This window comes from Poeciliopsis prolifica, unplaced genomic scaffold (assembly GCF_027474105.1).
Source record: "Poeciliopsis prolifica strain line A6 unplaced genomic scaffold, Auburn_PproV2 SCAFFOLD007, whole genome shotgun sequence".
Lineage (NCBI taxonomy): Eukaryota > Metazoa > Chordata > Actinopteri > Cyprinodontiformes > Poeciliidae > Poeciliopsis > Poeciliopsis prolifica.
Genome location: NW_026562382.1, coordinates 11,844,801 through 11,865,092, shown reverse-complemented (window position 1 = coordinate 11,865,092; position 20,292 = coordinate 11,844,801). Strand labels below are relative to the sequence as shown.

The following is a 20,292-nucleotide window of genomic DNA, read 5'->3' as shown; positions in this document are numbered from 1 at the left end:
AACCACAGTCATGTGGAACATAGTTTTCAGTAAGACAAATAATAACCAAGATATTTGGATTTTAAGATGTTTAAAAGCAACACCAGCAAAACGTTGAACAGCTTCTGCATGCTGAGTATTTCAGTGATGCAAACTAACCTTGAGCTTCCAGTTTACGTAATAACTTTGAATCACTAATATCTTGAAGAGGAGGTTCACTATAATATGCAGAATGAAGATGCTGGGCTGCAGAAACATTGTTTGCAGTCTGGTGTTTGGATTTTGTTTGTCGGCTGCGCCGTCCACTCATTGCTATGATACAAGAAGAAATGTCCTCCTCAGTCATCAGGAACCACTGTAAACCCTGACAAAGATCAGGAAAGTCAGTGATGGAAAACATCAAACCTTAAAGTTTTTGAGTTCATCACCAAAGATACAATATACAAACATAATCAAAATGTTGGTCTACAGTCATTAAAAATGGGGTTAACTGTTATAATCCCATTAAATATTTTAATTTTAATCTGCCATTGATGTGAATAATCTTGGGCTTAACGGTATCAATAATAAATTCAATAAATAGAGCTGGGACGCAAAACTTTTACCTCTGGTCCTTCTCTACCTTCATAGAAGTTACCAACTTTAATTTTTGTGCTGAAGCTGAAGTTGTCCCGGGAAATCTCTGTTATTCCATGCCGGACCAAATACTGTGGAGGACAGAGTAACGCAAAGTCATTATTCAGCTCAATTGTCAACAAAAGTTTCAAACTCAAACATTTAAAGCTCTAATTCAGGCTTTTAGAAAAGCTCAGCTTCACTATACATCATTTATTTACCTTCACTACATCAGGATATTGACGCAGCTTTTTTCCACATGGAGCAAAGTAAACCACCTCCCCTTGCAGGCGGCCTGCAACAGTTCTCATCCGGGTCTCTCTCTCCCATCTGAAGAGGAATATCAAGAACAAAAATTTGATAAAATAAATATATTAATATCCCATCATAAATATATTGGAATAAATGGAGTTTAAAACTACTTTTATCAATTTAATATTTGAGCCAGAGATGAGGTCCGATTTTTAATTATTGGACATGCATCATAAAATAACTGTAGACCTTAGTGAGAAACCCTAATTCTACCTGAAAATTGGCTTCAACGTCAAGGCTAAGCTGCAAAGTCTCACCCAAACTTAAGAGGTAATTGCAGAGCTCTCTCATCTGTGACTCTCCTTTTTTTCTTCAAACCTAAAAAAAACAGAAGGGAAAATTTGTGTTTTTCTCACTTACTAAATATAAGCTAGTATTTTTAAAATAGAGGAGGAAAATAGTGTAAAAATGGAAGGTGGTCATGTTGTTGCAAAGAATGATGTACCTGAATAATTTTAATAAATGAAAACTGTTTTTGTCATCTAGTATTCTGAAACATATAATCACTGAATCCATTTTCTCATTTGTTCAAGTGCGTCGTAAACATGAATCTGATCTAAACAATTCTAGACAACAAAGAATCAGATGGGTTTTAGTCAATTACTTCAATGTATTATTAAATATTGTTAAAATATATATCTAAATACATTCATAAATGTACTACCTTAACAACATTATGTAATAAAGCATTATATTTATATATTTCTATTGTGAACACAGATGTTTTTTATTTTTATCTTGTGTCAAAGCGGAGTACTTTGGTTAGATGCTCAGAGGGGAAAATAAACACATTTTAGAGCAAAACAAAATAGATCAAAGGACAGACGTCCGCGTCCTTTATAAATCTGCTATTAAGGACGCGGCCCTGCGTCTCCAACGCCGAACCATGAATTTGTTCACGCCAAGCAGCTATCTGTATTGCCAGATCAATAGCCTTCAACTTAAAAGCACCGTCATGTGAACTTCTTCATGTTGTTTCCATAATGAAGGGGCAGGAGTTTGAAATAATTTCTTCACCGTGCCTGCTGCTAGCATGTGCTTGTTCTAAATAAAAATCAGAACTTTTTTGATTTCCAACTTTGACTTCCAGTGATTCATTTCCTGCTAAAGAGCCCCCTGGTTGTTGAAGAGAAATCCACAGAAAAGCCGTACCGGGCTATAAGCCACATGGTTCTAAGTGTGGGGAAAAAAGTAGCGGCTTACAGTCTGAAAAATATGGTAATAATAATAAAAATAAAAAGACAGACTTTGGGAGGGTCTTATAGTGATTAAACTTTCCTACTGAAATTTTACTAGACAACCTATAGAAATATATTGTATGTAAAACAATAGATTTGTTACCTGCTGTTGCAAATGTTAAAGGGGCAGGGAGGTTTCCATGATGGTAGAGTGAATTAGTGGCTGGTACAATTAAATGCTTGGGAATCTGCAGGTTAAGCAGGGCACCACTCCTGATAGCATCAGTATGTGATTCTGCCTTGAATAACTCCTTCCCATGATCCTTCGCACTGTCACTCTCAGGATTGCTCCCAGAGTCTGAGGGTAATTGGAGACAGAGAAGGCTCAGTCTATTTCCATCATACATTCAAACTTGATTTCAGATATTTTGTTTTTCTTTTCTGATTTCTCTAAGCTCTTTCCATAAACATATTTATTGCACTGTAACCTAACCTGAAAGGCTACTGCCAGAATTCAGACTATTCTCTTCGTCATCCTCAATGTCTCCTGAAGAGTCCTCCGAGCCTCTGAAATCAAAACCACTGCTTCTGGTTAAGTCTACAGGTTTTAGGCAGGATCTGGTTTTTGCTGGTCTCCACCCTCCATGCAGAATTGAAACAGCATTAATTGATCCTGGAACAAGTGCTGATGGGGAAGATTTCGATGGCGAAGCAGATGTGTCTGACAACTTCTTGCCGCCAATGCTCAGGTTGACGGGTGTGTGGTAGAGAGGACTGGTTGCTGACAAGAGCGGTCTTTTGCTTGGAGAGTTGGCCTGGATACGAGGTTTTGTTATCAGAGCCAAAGGTGCATCTTGATCTGCAGTGCTGACCACGCTGTTAAAGCGGGAATTTAGCAACAGCTCTGGGTTCCTGCCAGATGAAAAGAACAAAAGTGAATGAATATAAACAATGACAAACTAAGATTTTAATAGCACTTTGACTGTTTGAGGAGCATACATATTTTTGAAAATTTCAACCAGAAACCTACAATTATCTTATCTGGATTTTTCTAACGTTTTTTTTTTTTTTTTAATGGCACTAGAGACCTTTATTCAATATTAGCCTAACAGAAAAAAGGGCAGAGAGAAAAAAAAGGGGAAAACATGTAGCAGATGAGGCCAGGAATTAATCCAGGGACAACTGCATTGAGAACTGTAGCCTTTGTGCGATGTGCCTGCTCTATCACTTTGCCATGAGGTGGCCCTTTTATAAGAATTATTAATTAAAAACAACACAGCAAAATCCTTAAATATAAAACTACAAAAAGCAGTTTAAATGAACAAGTTTTAAAAAAAAATATAAAATATGTTATAATAAGAACAGTGTTAGATAGTTGCCTTTAAGTATGAACAGAGAGGTAAAATATTTCGTTCTTACCAAATTTGGTTCTTGGGTCGTACAAAGGAAGCCTTCTTCACAGCATCCATCTGAGTTTCAACCTTTATGAATAAACAGAAAAACAACAAATAAATCACTGTCACTCACAATGTATTGCTGTGGGTTGTGAATGAAGTTGTAATAAAAGAAAATGACAAAGAAAAGCAGGCTAGAGTCTGTCAAATATTGAAGACAGACTGCTATAAAAATTTTGTTTAGCTTCCTCCCCTCCCACTATCAGACATTAACTGACAAGTTATGTATGTGTTGCTATTATCAAACTTTGATAATCAAAAAGCTGTAATTTCTTGGGAACCGTTACATGGATCCAAATGCCTCTGATACACAGTCCTTCATTATCCCTTACTTTTACAACAGTGACAATCACGATACACTGTAAAGGAGATTTACTTTCCATAACAACCAACCCCAAGCATAAGAGAGCTAATTGGTGATCCGTTTTGTGACGTTGATCTTGAAGAAACAAAACACACTGTAATTTTCAGGGTTTGAAACAGAGTTAGAGTGTGAAGGGCAAGCCTTGCTGTGGGACTGTGGACTGTGTTAAAGAAATGTTGTCAATAGCCAAGCACTGCTATGCTGTTGGCTTTTCTCCTCTGCACTCACTGCACTGTGGAAAAACAGTACTGTGCAAGTAGGGAGACCAACAGGATGAAAAAGGAACTGAAACTGATCAGAGGAAGTCACAGGAACACTGTGACAAAGACTTGTTTGACAGGCTTTTCTATCAACAGCAAAAGGTCTCCTCTCTTTACTCTCGGAAGTGTTGTGTGTCAGATGCTGAGTAGGAGGAAAACAACAAAAAGACAGAACATCATGTCAGCTCCTGTTATGAGATTCTTACACTAGCAGCTCTATCATCTAACACATGCTTCCAGCCTTCCTCCCACCAACTGAGCATGATTGTTGACAAATCCAGAGCAGATATGAAGTTATCAAATACACTTTATCAAACTTGGTTCTGTCACTCCAACTACATTTCGTTATGCATAATTCAAAATGTTAAAATATTTCTATTCTCAAACATTTTCCATATTGTTATACACCACAAACTTCAATGGATACTAATGATATTGTATGCGATAGATCAAAACAAAGTGAGTACCGCAGGTAGGAAAATATGGTGGTAGTATCATGTTGCAGGAATGCTTTTCTTGTGCATGGAAAGGGAAATTATTTAATTTAATGAAAGATGGATGAAGCCATCTTGGAGAAAAAAAACTGTTAAGATGCTGCAGAAGAGTTGAGACTCACCCGGAGGTTCAGGACAGTAGGACAACCACCCTAAATATACAACCAGCACTCCAATGGGATTAAGGCGGCTAACTCTAACCCCCGAGAGTATTCTGCATGTTTTTGGACGTGTTTCTACACAGAAGTCTTCAGTATCAGGGTTATTTTAATTAAAGGCAGTTATTTTTAAACTGCTGTCCAATCTAACTGAACTTGAGCTATTTTTCAATGACAAATATGCAAAATTTTTGTACCTAGTTTTAAAAAGCTTTTAAAATTACACTCAAAGACTTGCACCCAAATATTATTCTACAAAGCATTTACCCAAATAATCACACTTTTCAGTTTTATTTTTAGAAAATTTTCATGTATCATTTTTCGGGATAACAGAAAATATCCTGAAAGTATTAAATGTGTGTGTGCAATGTGCCAAAACGTAAAAGACGTCAAGTTTTATGAATTATTTTGCAGCAAACTGTACATATGCAAATCTTTTGTCAAAAAAGATTCAGAAACAGTTCCACATCAACAGTTCCACTAACTTTCTTTCCAACAGGGACCTCTTTTTCAGAGTCAGAGTCATCGCTGTCGCTGCTTAGATCCTCATCATCTTTTTCCATATTGTCAGAATCACTGCTGCTTTCTTCACTGGAGCTTTCTGACAAGGATCCTGATAGGTGAACATTACACCTGGGTGACTCTACCGGTCTTTTTATGACATCCTAAATGACAATAAAATAAGATTGGAAAAAGATTACATTCACCTCATACCAAAGTGATAAAGAAGAAGAAAAAATGTGCTTAATACAAACCTTTTCCTTAGTTGTTAGAATGGTCTTGGTCTGGTGTTGCACATGCTCAGAAAGGCTGTTTTGACTCCAACTTGAGTTGATTTTAGTTTTCTCTTTTTCTTTAGGTGGTAATAAACTGGTGTTCAAGTTCCTGTTAGAGGAGGATGTGTTCCATCTGTCCACACCTGCACAAAATACCATTTTAATTGTCTTAAGAGAGTATAGGGTGTGCAATGTTAACCACATTGATACCCGGAGAGGTAAATTTTGAGTATTCATAATAAATACTACTAGTTAATACTTCCATGTTTTTTTTTTGTGATTTAGGTGTCATTTATATTCAGTACTGCTTAGTTCTGGATAATAACCAATGATGGAACAACAGTTTTGGTTTTTTTCTACTTCATTACCTGAGGTGCAAAGTTGTGGATCGCTGGGATTATGGGTTTTGAAGACTGGCATAGAGAAAGGATGCAGACCCAGGAGAGGGTGAAAGATGGCTCCTGCTCTGCAATTATCCATCTCAGCAGGCCGCCACAGCTCTGAGTGAACAAGACAGTATGTCATGTGTAAAGAATAAACATGCAAATATTCTGTCAACAAACAGAAGAACTTAACTTAAATTTATGTAAAATATCAATGATACTCAAACTGCATTTGTTGTACAACACTGTAGATTTTGAAGAATGTAAAATATTTTTTGGAAATTTTGGGTTGTTGGCATCTGCATCTTTAAACATTGCCATTAATTTTACTGTTTCATATGAAACAATCTGGGAAGATTCTTATTTTGTCCCATAAAACTCATTTTGACACAGACAGTTTTTTGTTTACAAAGCCCAGGTACAAACCAGAGAAGACTTTGTCATACCATTCTTATAATGTGATGCCAAAGAAACTCTTGGAATGATAAACGTTTTTCTCTGGATATATATAGAATGGTGCAACAAAATGCTGCTCCCAATGTACTGTTATGGCTGGAAGAAGACACTCAGCTCTTTCTATAACTTATTAGAAAAACATTTATAATTTGGAAAGTTTCTGGTCTCAAGAAATAAAGACAGCCAGCAATTGACAAAATATCTGAATTAACCCAGTTAACCCAGTTTATTTTAAATTACTGTTCAAAATATTTTTTTTTATTTAGTATCGCATGACAATTTGATACTAACCCCTGAAATAATTGCAGATAATATTTATATTTAATCACTTGCAATAAAAAAAATTCTATCCTGGTACTAAAAACTTTTGAAACCTTAAGTATTCCTTACTTGGAAATACTTTGAATTGTGTGTGTGTAGGTGTTGTCGACAAGCCCGTTTTTCCTCGGTGAACAAACTCAGAGCAATTTGAACTTGAGGTTAAAAGACCAAAAGCAGGACAGCTCTGCATATTTGAAAGTTCCTCTCCTGTCTGGTGACTGTGACCTAAAAAAAAATAAAGAGCACAGTGTAAAAATACAAAAACAAACATCTGAAAACCTTAACAGATTAACTGATTGACAGTGGATGGATAAATAACCCCAAAAATTATTAACTTAAACATAGATTGTATGGACAGATTTGACTTGGAGACCGTCACACCTTAGTTGTGCTTGTGGGTTAAAATGTTGGACTGATATCCAGCAGATGTAACACAAACAATAAGCTACCTCGCTGAACATTAATACGTAACATGAAGCGCCAAAAGCCATACTTGCAGTACTACATAACCTGAAAAACTATGAAAACTTAAAGAGACCAGATGGTAACATGTTTATTTAAAGGCAAAGTAAAATTATTATCCTTCAGGATGATCTGATGACAAGAACAGCTACAAATTGACCTTGACCAGCCATGATTGGTAATTACACAGTAGGAAACTTGAAATTACATTGTTTTTCCAAACGAAGAAATATGCATATTTGAGCAACTGACAGCTTAGTGTACTGTACGTACTTTATTACATGAGGTAGTATTTTAAATACATCCCACAAAACTAAAAATGTAATTAGTCCATATTTCCAACTGTTTTTCATATAAGAGATTTACAACTTAACACGGAGGTCTGTACCGACAGTACCTTTAAAAACCATTATTTTAAGGTCACCATTTAATGGACGCCTTGCAACAGATCTCAGTTTACTGAATTGCTACATCAATATGACTGTATCCTTCCATCTAACATGGGTATAAAAATTGTCCATATTTTCAGTTAATATATAAACATGAATAATTTATAATGGTGCCTGTGTTTTTCCACTTTAATAGCAGAAAAAACAAGGGTTTTAGGGCATTTTTCATTAAAGGAAAAAAAAAAAAAAAGAAGAAGACCACCCCTTGTATGTAAATCTGCACATTATTCTGTGGTCATGGATAATCTGACAGTGTGTCAGTGTGTCCAGCTCTGTTGCTCAGTACATAATGGCTTTGGCCACAGTTAGTATTCAGAGAAAACAAGAGATGCCACTGGCTGCATAAACAGAGTGGGGCTGACAGGCATGTTAAATCACAAAAGATAAACTGGAGCTTAAAGAAATCCACAAGGGCGTGTACTGGTTTTTAAATAGTTGCAATTCATTAAGTTGGTGTGCCGAATTCTCCAAATAGCCCTCCTTCTTTAAAAAATTCAAATAAAGCGTGCTTGATAAAGTCAGATTAATGATGCAATACATATTGTTAAGAAAAGCTACTGAAAACATCTCTCTGTGGGCGAGTCAACCAGATTTGCAGTACAACACGTTTGATTTTTAACCTGCTGTTAAATGTGCACATACCAAATATTGTAAAAGGGATGCTGCCTTCAGGACTATGTGCTGGACTGTACTTGACTGAGGTTGGTTGAGGTGGAGCAGAAGAGAAAGTGGGTACAGGAGAACCCTTCTGAAAGGAAGATGCAGGAGATGATGAAGCCAGCCCCAGTTTGGAGTCCATATCTGTTGATGAAAATAGGCAATCATTGATCAAACTTGATTCCTCATATTTTAGAGTACTTTTCCTTTTGGGCAAAATATATGTTGACTTATTGGATAAATTTACTGAATTCAGACATTTTTCTCAAATGTCATTTACAACAACAATTCACAAAAGTGGCCAACACAGATTTGATTTAATTAATTTTGGTGTTGACTAAACATGAACATTAAGGGGCACAAAAATGCAAATTAATCCTACATTAATTTTATTTTTTTATTTTTAAAGAAAGAATATTTCGTGTCCAAAAATAGATTTTGTTCTTTAAACTGTTTCTTCTTGCCCCGACATGGTCCTTTTGCATTGCAACAATTGGTTGATGTACATCTAAATAATATAGCTACACAGTCATCAGCAAAGATCAGCAGTATTTTTACTGCAAACACAGTCTCTTTTCAGCTACTGTAATAACTGGGTCATTTATCAAGATACCTCAACAAGGTTTGGCCACATGCAGAGTGCTGAACAGCTTGAAAGGGCACCAGTTGTGCTTAGAGTGCACACACAGAACAGATTACTATACAAATAAATAAAAAATCTCTGTCATGTTTGTTTGACAGAATTATTTTGCACAGCATGAAACAAAATTTAGTCATCTCATACAAAAGTATGGCTGAAAAAAAATTAGGAGTGAAACAATGTTTTTTTGTTGTTGTTTTTTTATACTTTTGAGGTGACAATGCACACAGATATGAGACAACCTTTATGACATGAATGCTTATGTTTACTAAGAATATTGTTCCTGAGAAAAATGTTTCTTAAGCGTTTGCTGAACTAGTTTTGCCAAGATTTAGTCAACCCAAGGAAGTCCCATGCAAGAAGCCCATTATGACCAAGCCCACAAAGCCTGAGCAAAATCCATATGCGATCCACATACACATGTTGGCTAAGGTCAGTGAAAAACCTGTCATTTCTGAATAAATCTAGCCTTTTTAATTCAGGCACCAAAGACTTGGCACAAGAAGCTCTAATTCTAAAACATGTAGGAGAATCCCTTGAGATACTCAGACTATTTTTATTTTGATGAAAATGTGGAAAAAACTAAGTTATTTTCTGGTGAATATTTTTAGAACCTGCTGCTCGCACCTCAATGTTTGTCAAATAGTCAAATTAAAAACTACAGAAGTAACCAGCTGTGTCCATGAAAATAGTTTTTATCTTAAAGGATGAACGTATCTGGAAATCAACCTGGGCATTTTTCCAAGTCACTGAGATTTTGAATTTTATTAATATTACGTTTAGGCATCTATTCTGATTGTGAAGCCATCATAAACCTACATGTCTGTCATATGAAGGCTTGTGAGAGAGGTTGTGAACTATCATTAAAAATAAATGAGTGACTCATCTGAGTGCCAAAAATAGCCACAATATACAACTAAATGCTATTTAATGATTGCACAAGGGAAGCAGTACAAATTATGGCTTGATGTGCAACCTCTGCTGCGAGTCAAAGCAGCCAAGTCAAGACAATATCTGAAAGAATCATCAAATAAAAAGGCTCCATGATCACAAAAGATACAGACAATCAGTATCATTCAAAATGCAGCTTCTTCTCTTTCTTTGTGAATGACCAAATCAGAAACCTTATTTTAAATAAAACATTTAAATTTATATTCAGTTTAACTCTTCAGTTTTTAAAAACCCTGCAAATAAAGTGTTTAATGTTTGGAACAAATGAAGATCAATGTGTCGTAACAAGAATCTGCATCTCCAGCAGGTAAGATAGTTCTTCTCACACATGTCACACGTATACAAATATTTTCTGCTGATTATTCAGTCTGCAGAGATGCAATATTCATTTTACTGCAGGAAGGCAGTCAGTGCATAACAATGAGATTGGCTAATGAAATCGAGCGTCAAGCTGAAACACATACATATTAAACTGGTGTCTCAATGTCATTTGGCTTTTGCATTATTTGCTCTTTTTTATGTCTCATTTTTCCTTCTGTATTTTACATTAATTTATTTACATTGAAGAATAATGAAAGCCTATTGCTGTTTGCATCTGTATTTGAATTAACTGTGTTGGTGAGAGAAGCCATTGCTAAATTATTACCATTTGCATAACGATTTGTATTTTTATGAACATTTTCATCCAAACAAATTACTTGTCTGACATATTATAATTGATATAAAGCATTTATAGCAATGGTTTATATCAATCATGTATCGCTTGGCATAGCAATGCCAAGATATACATAAATTCACCTGAGACATCTCTTCTGTAAATTACATTGTTTTCCCCTGGGTCTGAGATATTTTTATTCACTGAAGCTGAGTGATACTAAGTCATTTGGTTGCTTCACACTAAGAAAGCATTTGCAAAAGATGCTGTTCCTTAAAATGAAAGAACACAACATAAGTAAAAGAAAAAATGGGATAATTAAAGCAATTTCATAGTCTTGTAAATTTTCAACAAAGACCTTAAAGGTTGTCAATTTCTCATAGCATTTGTTGTAGAGTCCCATCACAGAACAAAACAAAAAATAACTATTATTAGCATTAAATTGTGTTTTAAAAAGGAACAAAATTATTTTAAAAAATAGGAAAGAATATGTAATTCTTCTTGTTCTAATTTCTTAGAAAAAACAATTTAAGATATTTTATTCCTAGTTTTATGGAAATACAGATATTTTAGTTTTTCTTACTTCATTTATCTACTTTGATCATGTTTATATATAGAAAAAAAAAAGAAATGTCAACCTAGAGAACTCTATAAATATTATTAAAAGACTGAGCAAAAAATATTTAACACCTCCAGGGATCCTCTTACAATAAAAAAAATGATTTAGTAGCTGTTAAAATTTGTATGTAAAGTTCATTATCAGGTGTTGCATTTCAGAAGGTCATAGCTGCTGTGGTAGAGCGGTGGCAGCTGGATATTGTCGATGCTCTCAAGTTGCCATTTTTCTTCCCTGACAAAGACTCCATGTGCCGAACCAGAATCTCAATGATTTCCTATGATTTTACAATTCAGCGTTCACCTTGACACAACCTCCATGTCTACACGAGTGCTGACAAAACAGATCCTCTGTGCAGGGTGGCAGAAACGCTCTTTCAGATAAGCTGCATTTCTTATCGCCAAGAACAGTAATATTTTTACAAGCACTAACGCTATTCAAGTGTTAGAAAGAAAATCTTCAAGTTCAGTTTGTTTGTGGAATTATGAATGTTTTTTTTTTTTATTATTCATCAGCAAGCTCAAAGCAGAGTTTCATTTTGATAAAATGTCTTCCAAAACAGAGAATGAGTCAACTAGTCATAAAAATACCTCAACTTCGAATTCTTTTTAAATTTACAATCCCTCGCACAAATCAGCTTTTATACTTACATTTTCAATAAGGGCAAAGGAAATCCATTAGAGAAGCTTAATGTTGGTCTCCTTTTTCCATTCTGAATCCAGTTTTGGTATGCATTTGGGATTTTGGTACAGCTGAAACACTCAGTTTTGCCTAAATCCTATTCGTCTGACTTACAATATCATCTTCAGCTGAGAATAAATTGGTTATAATATTCAGGAACAACACAGGAAACCGCCAAGGCTCGGGTCAGTCTCAAACAGAAAGCTGCTCGGACAGCAGTCTCCCTGTTCTCAGAGAAGTCAGGAAAGCATCAATATTCACTGAAAGGGCACCAACTTCAAAAGAAAAATGCATTCTTAATTCATTCTTAATGTAGAAAAGCAGAAGGTAATATAAAACTTCTGTCTTAAACCCTTGCACCGCTTCTACTACATTCAGATGAAAGGGAAAATGTTGGCTTTAGAGAATGATGGGACTGCTGTGAAGACAACCATTTTGCCTTTGACATTTTGATTAATCCCATCTGCAGCACTGCAGATCACATTGCATCTTAGCAGGGTCTGTGACATAAAGAGGCAAGTTATTTCACTGCGACTGTCTTAGGTTAGTCAGTGAACAGGTCATCAATATCATGACAGTTCAAGACGTCTTTATGTGTTGCACATATTTTGTGGGTCAGAAATCTCGGTGTTCTGGAGGGGAGGTAGAAACATTTCATGCTTCAGACAGATGATCTGCAATTGTATTCTTATTCATTCCTATGGAATATTTAGTCATAAAAACCCACAGTGAACAGCCATGGATGATTAACTGCTTTTAAAAAGGCAGAAAATAACTTGCAATTTATCTCTAAAAGCTGTAATAAAAATTTAAAAAAAAATCTAATGGAGGAGGTATGCTTCTACTTATACACAGTGGATCTTTTACACCCACTCACTGTGTCTTGAGGCAGCAATTACATTTTTAATAGCATCTAAGACACATTTGTATAAAAATGAAGGGAAGTCACTCAAATTTAATTTTAAAACAAAGCCAAACAATGGCTCCAACCTCATAAATTACTCCTGTTGGCTCACAGTAATTTATCTTCAAACACCCTGTGGTCAGAAAAGTTTTCCTTCCCATCCTCCTGAGATTTAATATGCTCTGAAGGTTTAACACTAATTCAAAGAAAGATGTGAATTAATTAGATGTACAAAAATGAGAGCAAAGTGTAATGCAGCACAAACTAATTTCATAAAGGAGGACTTTTTGAGTCTTAACCTAATTGGAAATTTTAATCCTATGCAGAAATTAGAGTTTAAAATTAGATGTTCAGCATAGTGAAACATTTCTATTCAGCTGTTACATTCTCCAATTTAACAAAGCAGATAAGTTTTTTCCTCACACTAAATGATAAGAAGTACTTAAGAGAACAAAAAGGTAGAAAGGGATTGCAAGCTTCCAATGTATTCAAACATTGAATGTATAAGACGATACTTGAGTTTTATGGCATCACCGCTGACGACCTGAAAACATATGCACACAAATGCACTTACTAAAAGAGTACTGTAGTTATCTGGGACAGCTTCATGAAAATTTGTCACACAGAAATGTAGTGTGGACGATTAGTGAAGACTGTATTATCACAATTACATCTACTGATGTTATCAGTGTTAACAGAAAAACACGAGAAATTTACATACACCAAGATTACTAGGGCTGGGAAATGAATTGATAATGTATATGACAATAGAAAAAATATGTCAAATAGAATATTCAATAATTTCACTGAACTCCACTCCACAACTGCACAGCATTCTGGGAGATGTAGGCGGCTTAGCCGCTCATCCTCTAACAGCCAGCTAAGAAAAGTTGACGCCATCAACTAACTCACTCTCTCTGTGGTTACCTAGCAACAACCTGTTAAGTAATATCTGCACATCAGCAGTTTCAGGTTTTGTCACTGTGTCACATACCTGCTTAGAAATAAATACTTTAAAAAATGTATTTAGCAGTACTTAACATTTAAAACAAAAAAAACACCTAATCAATAATTATTTTTAATCAACTGATATGAAACTAATAAACCTAATAAGGCTGTAATACAACAAAATGGTGAAAAAATGAAGTGCTGTGAGTACTTGCAAAATATGAGAGTCAACAGCTTATTCAAACCAAAGGTAAAAGTCAATTCTGGAGCAGCCATCTGACCAAGAATTATATGCACTCTGTTTAGCCATCCTCAATTGGTCTAAAATCTTTCAACAAAAAAAAAAGAAAAAAAAAGCTTGGGTTAATGCCATCAAAAAGCCACCCACATTTTAAACATCAGCCCCATTAGCACAGCGGGTAGAGCTCCATCTCAAATGCATCAGTGGTTTAAATAAAGCCTGCAACATGCATCTCCAGGCGGAGATAAATTAAAACAGTGAAAAAGTGTAATCTCCCTGACATATTCCTAATAATCCACATCCTGTATGCTCTGGCTCACCCAATCATAAAGTGTCAACACTGACCTACAAAGCACAACTCCAGTCAAGCCTAACAGGTTTAAAAACATCAATCACAGCAGACAAAGAGGAGGACATCAAATTATGCAGCACTAACCTTCAGGGCTTGCATATAAAGACTATAGATTTATTAATGCCTGTGTGTTGAGAGCTTTTTGTCCTGTTCCTTACAGAAAGCAGGCTGCCAGATTGATGAACCTGCAGCTCAGCAGGAGAGCAGCATCTTTGATTAATGAGTGCAAACTTGCAAAGAGGATAGGAACAGCAGTGGCAGGGTGAAAATGAGTGAAACACAATTATTACCAGACCCACTTTATTCCTCGAGCCTTCTATAAAGACCAAAACATATATGAAAATATGATGTTTTCCTGTTCAACAAGAGGATGCAATAGCTGAAAAAATACATGTAACTTGATTTTAACTCTCAAAACTAAGAAAAACAAGGACAATTGTTCAATAACGTAAATAAATTTTTGTTTATATATGTGTATATTCAATTTAAACAGACTCATTTTAATTTAAGCCCAGATCATATCTGCATAAAACATGTTTTATATGCAGAAAAGAATTAACTACAGAACTTTAAGGAAAAATTTTACATCAGTTTCCTTTTGTTTCACAAGCCTCATATAAAGGAGGGAATGACAACACTGCATCTGCAGTGGACAAGGACGTGTGTGTTGAATAAACATGAGGCAAATGCAGTGACCTTCTACCTGTATGTTGATTTACTGGCAGCTACTAGATGCATGCATAGCACATCTAGGATGTGATCTGATTTACCCAACAGCCCTGGCTACTGAAGTCATTTAAAAGATGAACTTTAAAGCAACTAATGCCGCCTGCCATTTCACTGAGGCTGCAAATGTGCTGATGCCGTAGATACATACACATGCGCTCATTACTGCCCCTCAACTAGATATCCAGATACACATCAGCTCTGATGTGCAGCAAATAAAAGATGAAAAACAAAGCAGCCTAAGTGATATCTGAAGCCCTGCAGAATAAGCTATGCAGATTCTATTGACAGGATTATTTTCAAGGAGATTTGTATATTATTGTGCTTTAATCCTCAAAAAAAAAAAGCTGAACGTGTATTCATAACATTAAGGTCCAATCTTACAAGTGAAATTATGAACACAGATTGGATCTGCAACAAGTTAAATGGATTTTCAAGGCATTAATTTCCACGCACTGTTAAATGACCTAAACACAATAGTGTGTTTAGGTCACATTAACTACATGAGGTAGTGCAAACTTTCTGTGAACGCAGAGATAACGTGAAGATGTACTTGAGGTAATTCCAACAAAACACCAAGTTTTACACCATTGATAAATCATTTACATATAAAAAACAAACAAAAAAAAACATGAAGCTACAATCTTACGGCAATTAAACATGTGGTTGTTAGATAAATTTACATAATCACATTGGTAACTGTGACCAAAAGTGACATAAAAAAAATCTAGTGTTTAAGAAAATAGGATAAAAATTACACAAATGTAAAGTGTGCTAGAGGCCTCAAATCAATGAAGCAATGCTATCACTTCCATAAAACAACCAGTAAGCAGTATATGAATGAATATGCACTGCATGTGTGTATGTGTTTGTTGGCAATAGTTTCTGTAAAAATATGTTTATGGTATGAAGGGAACATTTGCTAAGTAGCAGAGCATTGGAAAGTATTTTAGAGAGAACTTTCTACTAAAGGAATTAGACCATGAGGATACTTACTGAGACTTATCTACCAACTCTGAATAGAAGTATCCAGAGATTACTTACTTAATATGTTTCTAGCAACCCAGAAGTCCACAGGATACTTACTTATTTATACTTATTTAGCAATCCAGAACAGGGTCAAGAACTTCTACCACCCCTGAATAGGAGTATCTAGTTTATTTACTTGGAATGACATTATAAGCCTTTCCTTCTTTTGCTCTTTCTTTTTGATTTGTTATTTTGTTTGCATTTCCTTTTAATTTCTGTAAAGGACTTTTTTTTTGCCTTGTTGCTGAAAATGTGCTATATCATTAAATTACCTTTACTTTGTTCACATTAAAAGGTTTTCGTGTAGTTCCTTAGGAGTCGGTGGAATCACAACATGTTGAATATCCTTCCACAAACTCCTCACAATAGTTCCCTGAAATTTTAGACCATTTATTCTGACAGAATAAATGAACACCACATGAGGACAATCAGGACATCAAATTTTTTCTCCTGACTGGAACCATGGCTGATGTTTCCTGTGGAGCTCAAACTAGCATGTAATTGAAAGTTGATGTGGTGCCCTTTTTATGCTTGAAATACACATAGACTCAGAATCGGACCTGTGAAGGTCCACAACTTTCTTGCAAACTCAAAAGTTGTGAATTTATCAAAAGATTTCACAAATGACTTAGCAACATGACAATCTTTAACTTCTGTATTTGTAAAAGTCATGAATATCTAAAAATAACACACACACCAATATATATATGTACATACATATATTTCTGCCATTCAGCAAAATAAATCAATAAATAAATTAAGAATTAGAAAACCCAACAAACACTATTTGTTCATCCAGTCCTTTTAAATCCATTGGAGGACCTCAAAATAACGTGATTTCACAATAAGGCTTTACATCCGGACATAATGATACAAGTAATACATAAGAGCTCGAGCTGCACAGATGCTCGAGGCAACTCCTAAAATACAAAGCTGGACGTTTTCAGTTAGTCTTTTCTAACCAATATTTAACGCCGCGAGGAAACAATTCTTCAAGTCAAAACTAAAGTCAATTTAAAAACGTCTTCTGTCAGTTGAAAGTAACCGCTGTTTGGAGCAGCTCGCACCGGAGTCGTGTTTTAAATCATGACTCGAGCCAGAGCAGTTACACGAGGTAAGAATTTTGTATCCAAGTGCCTCTTTCCACATGACAACAGCTGTATTCTAAACAAACTTTAGCGCAACACAACGCTTTACATTGGTAATTACAACTTCTTTATTTTATTATTATTATTGTTATTTTATTTTAAAATCGTCACGTTAAACTTCAGCTGCGCTACAAAAACGAGGTAACTGCGGAGAAGGATGCTTTTGGTGTGATGAATTCAGAGCGTTAGCTGCTGCTCGCCTTGGCCAGAGACCAGACGTTTGTCACCACACAGCGATAATAAGAGCAACTGGAGCCCGGATTACACACCAACAGAAATACATTTCTTAAAAAGGGAAGAAAAAAAACGCACACTTACTTTCCAGTTTTGAGGCTTTTTTTTCTTTTTTGGGGGGAGGATTCGCTGCTAAAACGGGTGCTGGTTATTAACTGAGTCCGATTGAAGAGTGTTCTGTTACCGCAGATTGAGCGAATGAAGCGAAGTGACGTCAGAAAAGGTTGTTGTTTTTTTGTTTTTTTTACAGCGCGAACTTCTGATCCCAGATCTGTAGCTGCACGAACAATCTGTCTCCTTCTTATGGCATGCAGTTGTAGCTTTTAATTGAATCGAGCTCTTCAACATGCAGCTTTACGTGGAGGTATTTGTGGCTTAAATACTTGGCCAAAAAATGGATTTTAAACTGAGCAATGTTTTGAAATAGACAGTACTCATGTAAATCACTACTTCAGCATGTTTTGTTTTGTTTAAAAGCAAAAAGCAAGTCAAAATGTATTTAGTAAAATGACTACTTTTTACCAAATACAATAAAGGAACCATTTTTTGGTTACTTTAAGTGTAACACTTACCTTTAGGGGTTAAGTGTGATGTCATCACAGCTGACATAAACGTTGTTAAACTTTATGTCAGCTGTGTGTGCTATGAATACAATACATCTCTGATTAGTATTTAAATTTCTTACTATTTTCTGATGTTGCTGAATATTAATAGAATGATCTATTTTTCAAATATTATGGCTCAGCAGTGAGTTGTCCAGTTTTCTATTGTCCTGAGTGGAAAGTGACCTGGAAACTTGCATTAATTCATTTATTTGTATAATTTGTGTAATGTATTTTAACCCCATCAAAACAATGTTCTTTGAAATATCTGAAATATCGGTTGTGGTTGAGAAGAAGTCCTTCAGGTCACCCGACATATATTCGTAACTATTGAAAGAACCTTAAAATTGAAATATTCTCAGTATTATACCATAAACTGCTTCCCATATCATGGGAAAAAAACGAGAGGTGATTCCAAACCTCTGGATTGACCATTGAAGGAGTCCACTAACAAGTTCATTGGAACCTTAAAAGCAGCAGAACTTTTTTTGTTTGTATTCTTCCCCAGATCTGTGCCTTGAGACAATTCTGTCTCAGAGCTTTACAGACAATTCCTTTTACTCTATGCCTGGTGTTTGCACTCTGACCTCCACTGTCAGATTGTGGCTGTATAGAGACAGGTGTGTGCCGTGCCTAATCAAGTCCAATCAACTGAATTTATCACAAGTCCACTCCATTTAAAAGGGGAGTTATATAAAATCAACTTTTTTGAGCTTCAGATTATGTTATTGCGTTACTCTCATCATTAACATATCAAAATGTTATTTTGATTAATTCCTCCATCTTAACACTCACGCCCTCAGAAAGTACAGCGGAAAATCAAAATGCGAACGTAATGCTGCATAGTAAAGGATTTTTTTCAAAAAAATCCTTGAATCACCCATGGCAACTATGTGAGGTTGCCTGAACATTTGCCCACATAAAGCATTTAAGAAATAACAGAGTAATTGTGTGATGTATTTCATTAACAGGAATTTAAAATTTTAGTTTATGAAGTCAGAGTCTTCTGAAATATATTTAGTGTTTTTTTTCTCTTTTAGGATTCACGGCAAAATGATACAAAATATAGTTTCTTCATTCGTATTGTACCATTATATAATGTAGCCATTGCTTAAAAAAAAAAAAAAGTAAATCTGATCATTGTTTGTAGATTTAAGGACTGATTTGCTTTTGAAATATCCTGTGTTTTATTTATTTTCCTCTCTTATGTGTTGTTACAGTGTTTGCATTCACAGATACCACAACCTGCACTGTGTTCATCATGTATTGCTGAAAACAAGCACACAGAGCGGAAACGGCAATGATTTCACTCAGGCCAAAACATTCCTCGACCATTAATTGTGAGGAATCAATAGTTTAAAAAGGTCAAAGCGGTTTCAGATCAAATTCTATGTAACATATTTGTGTATAGTGGTACTAATACTAAGCATGCTAAATTATGATACATGTTAATGCAACACAATGTGCAGGTTCCCTCAAATGTACATTAAATTCTAGTTATCTTTGACATGCATGCCCATGTCCATATTAATTAGTGTCAGTCACAGTGTCCCCACCTTCTGTGACTATATATATATATATATATATATATATATATATATATATACAGATGTGTAAAAGGAAATTCATTTGCTGATATCAGAGGGAAAATAGGCCATCCTGGCTTTTGTGAAGAGACAACAGTCCCGTGTGTGGCAATAAAACATGGATGTCCCAGTTATAGTGAGAAAGGCAGAAATTTGAGAGTATATATATATATATATATATATATATATATATATATATATATATATATATATATATATATATATATACATACACATTCCAGAAGACGTCAGTCTTCTGGAATGTGTGGAAACAAAAGTAAATTAGGAAAACATATTTACATTTTTTCTTTATTTTTTTTTGTTGATGAACAACAAAAACATTTAATTCAAAAAATATTACGTTATGGTCAAAAACTCCTGACTTCAAAGTTCCATTGACTTTGAGGTCAGTGACCTCTTCCAACTGGAGGGTATGCAACAAAGGATCATTGTGAGTTTTGAGAGTTCATTGACATATTATTCTTTTCTTATTTGCTTAAAGTATATGCCCACTCTCTACTCCAAACATATCTTCATCCCACGTTAAGATCAAATTATAACAAAGATAAAACACACTTCTTTAAATTTTATGTCAGCTGGGATGATCATTTACCTACAACATGTATCTACATCATGTATATTTCACCTTTAAACATGAGTA

General features: G+C 35.1%; 1 protein-coding gene across 1 annotated transcript in view; it reads right to left on the bottom strand.

Moving 5' to 3' along the window:
• The window catches only part of LOC129361044 (bromodomain adjacent to zinc finger domain protein 2B), a 30,041-nt gene extending 12,376 nt beyond the window's left edge, over positions 1–17,665 (bottom strand). Inside the window, exons 1-13 of the mRNA XM_055031665.1 lie at positions 17,528–17,665; positions 8,304–8,462; positions 6,820–6,975; positions 5,959–6,090; positions 5,570–5,733; positions 5,300–5,479; positions 3,504–3,565; positions 2,578–2,996; positions 2,248–2,442; positions 1,164–1,224; positions 816–924; positions 585–686; positions 139–343 (exon numbers count right to left, since the gene is read on the bottom strand). Of these exons, the coding sequence (XP_054887640.1) occupies positions 139–343; positions 585–686; positions 816–924; positions 1,164–1,224; positions 2,248–2,442; positions 2,578–2,996; positions 3,504–3,565; positions 5,300–5,479; positions 5,570–5,733; positions 5,959–6,090; positions 6,820–6,975; positions 8,304–8,460 (1,942 nt within the window). The 5' untranslated portion in view covers positions 8,461–8,462; positions 17,528–17,665. The remainder of the gene's footprint in view (positions 1–138; positions 344–584; positions 687–815; positions 925–1,163; positions 1,225–2,247; positions 2,443–2,577; positions 2,997–3,503; positions 3,566–5,299; positions 5,480–5,569; positions 5,734–5,958; positions 6,091–6,819; positions 6,976–8,303; positions 8,463–17,527) is intronic.
• Positions 17,666–20,292: the final 2,627 nt, after the last annotated feature.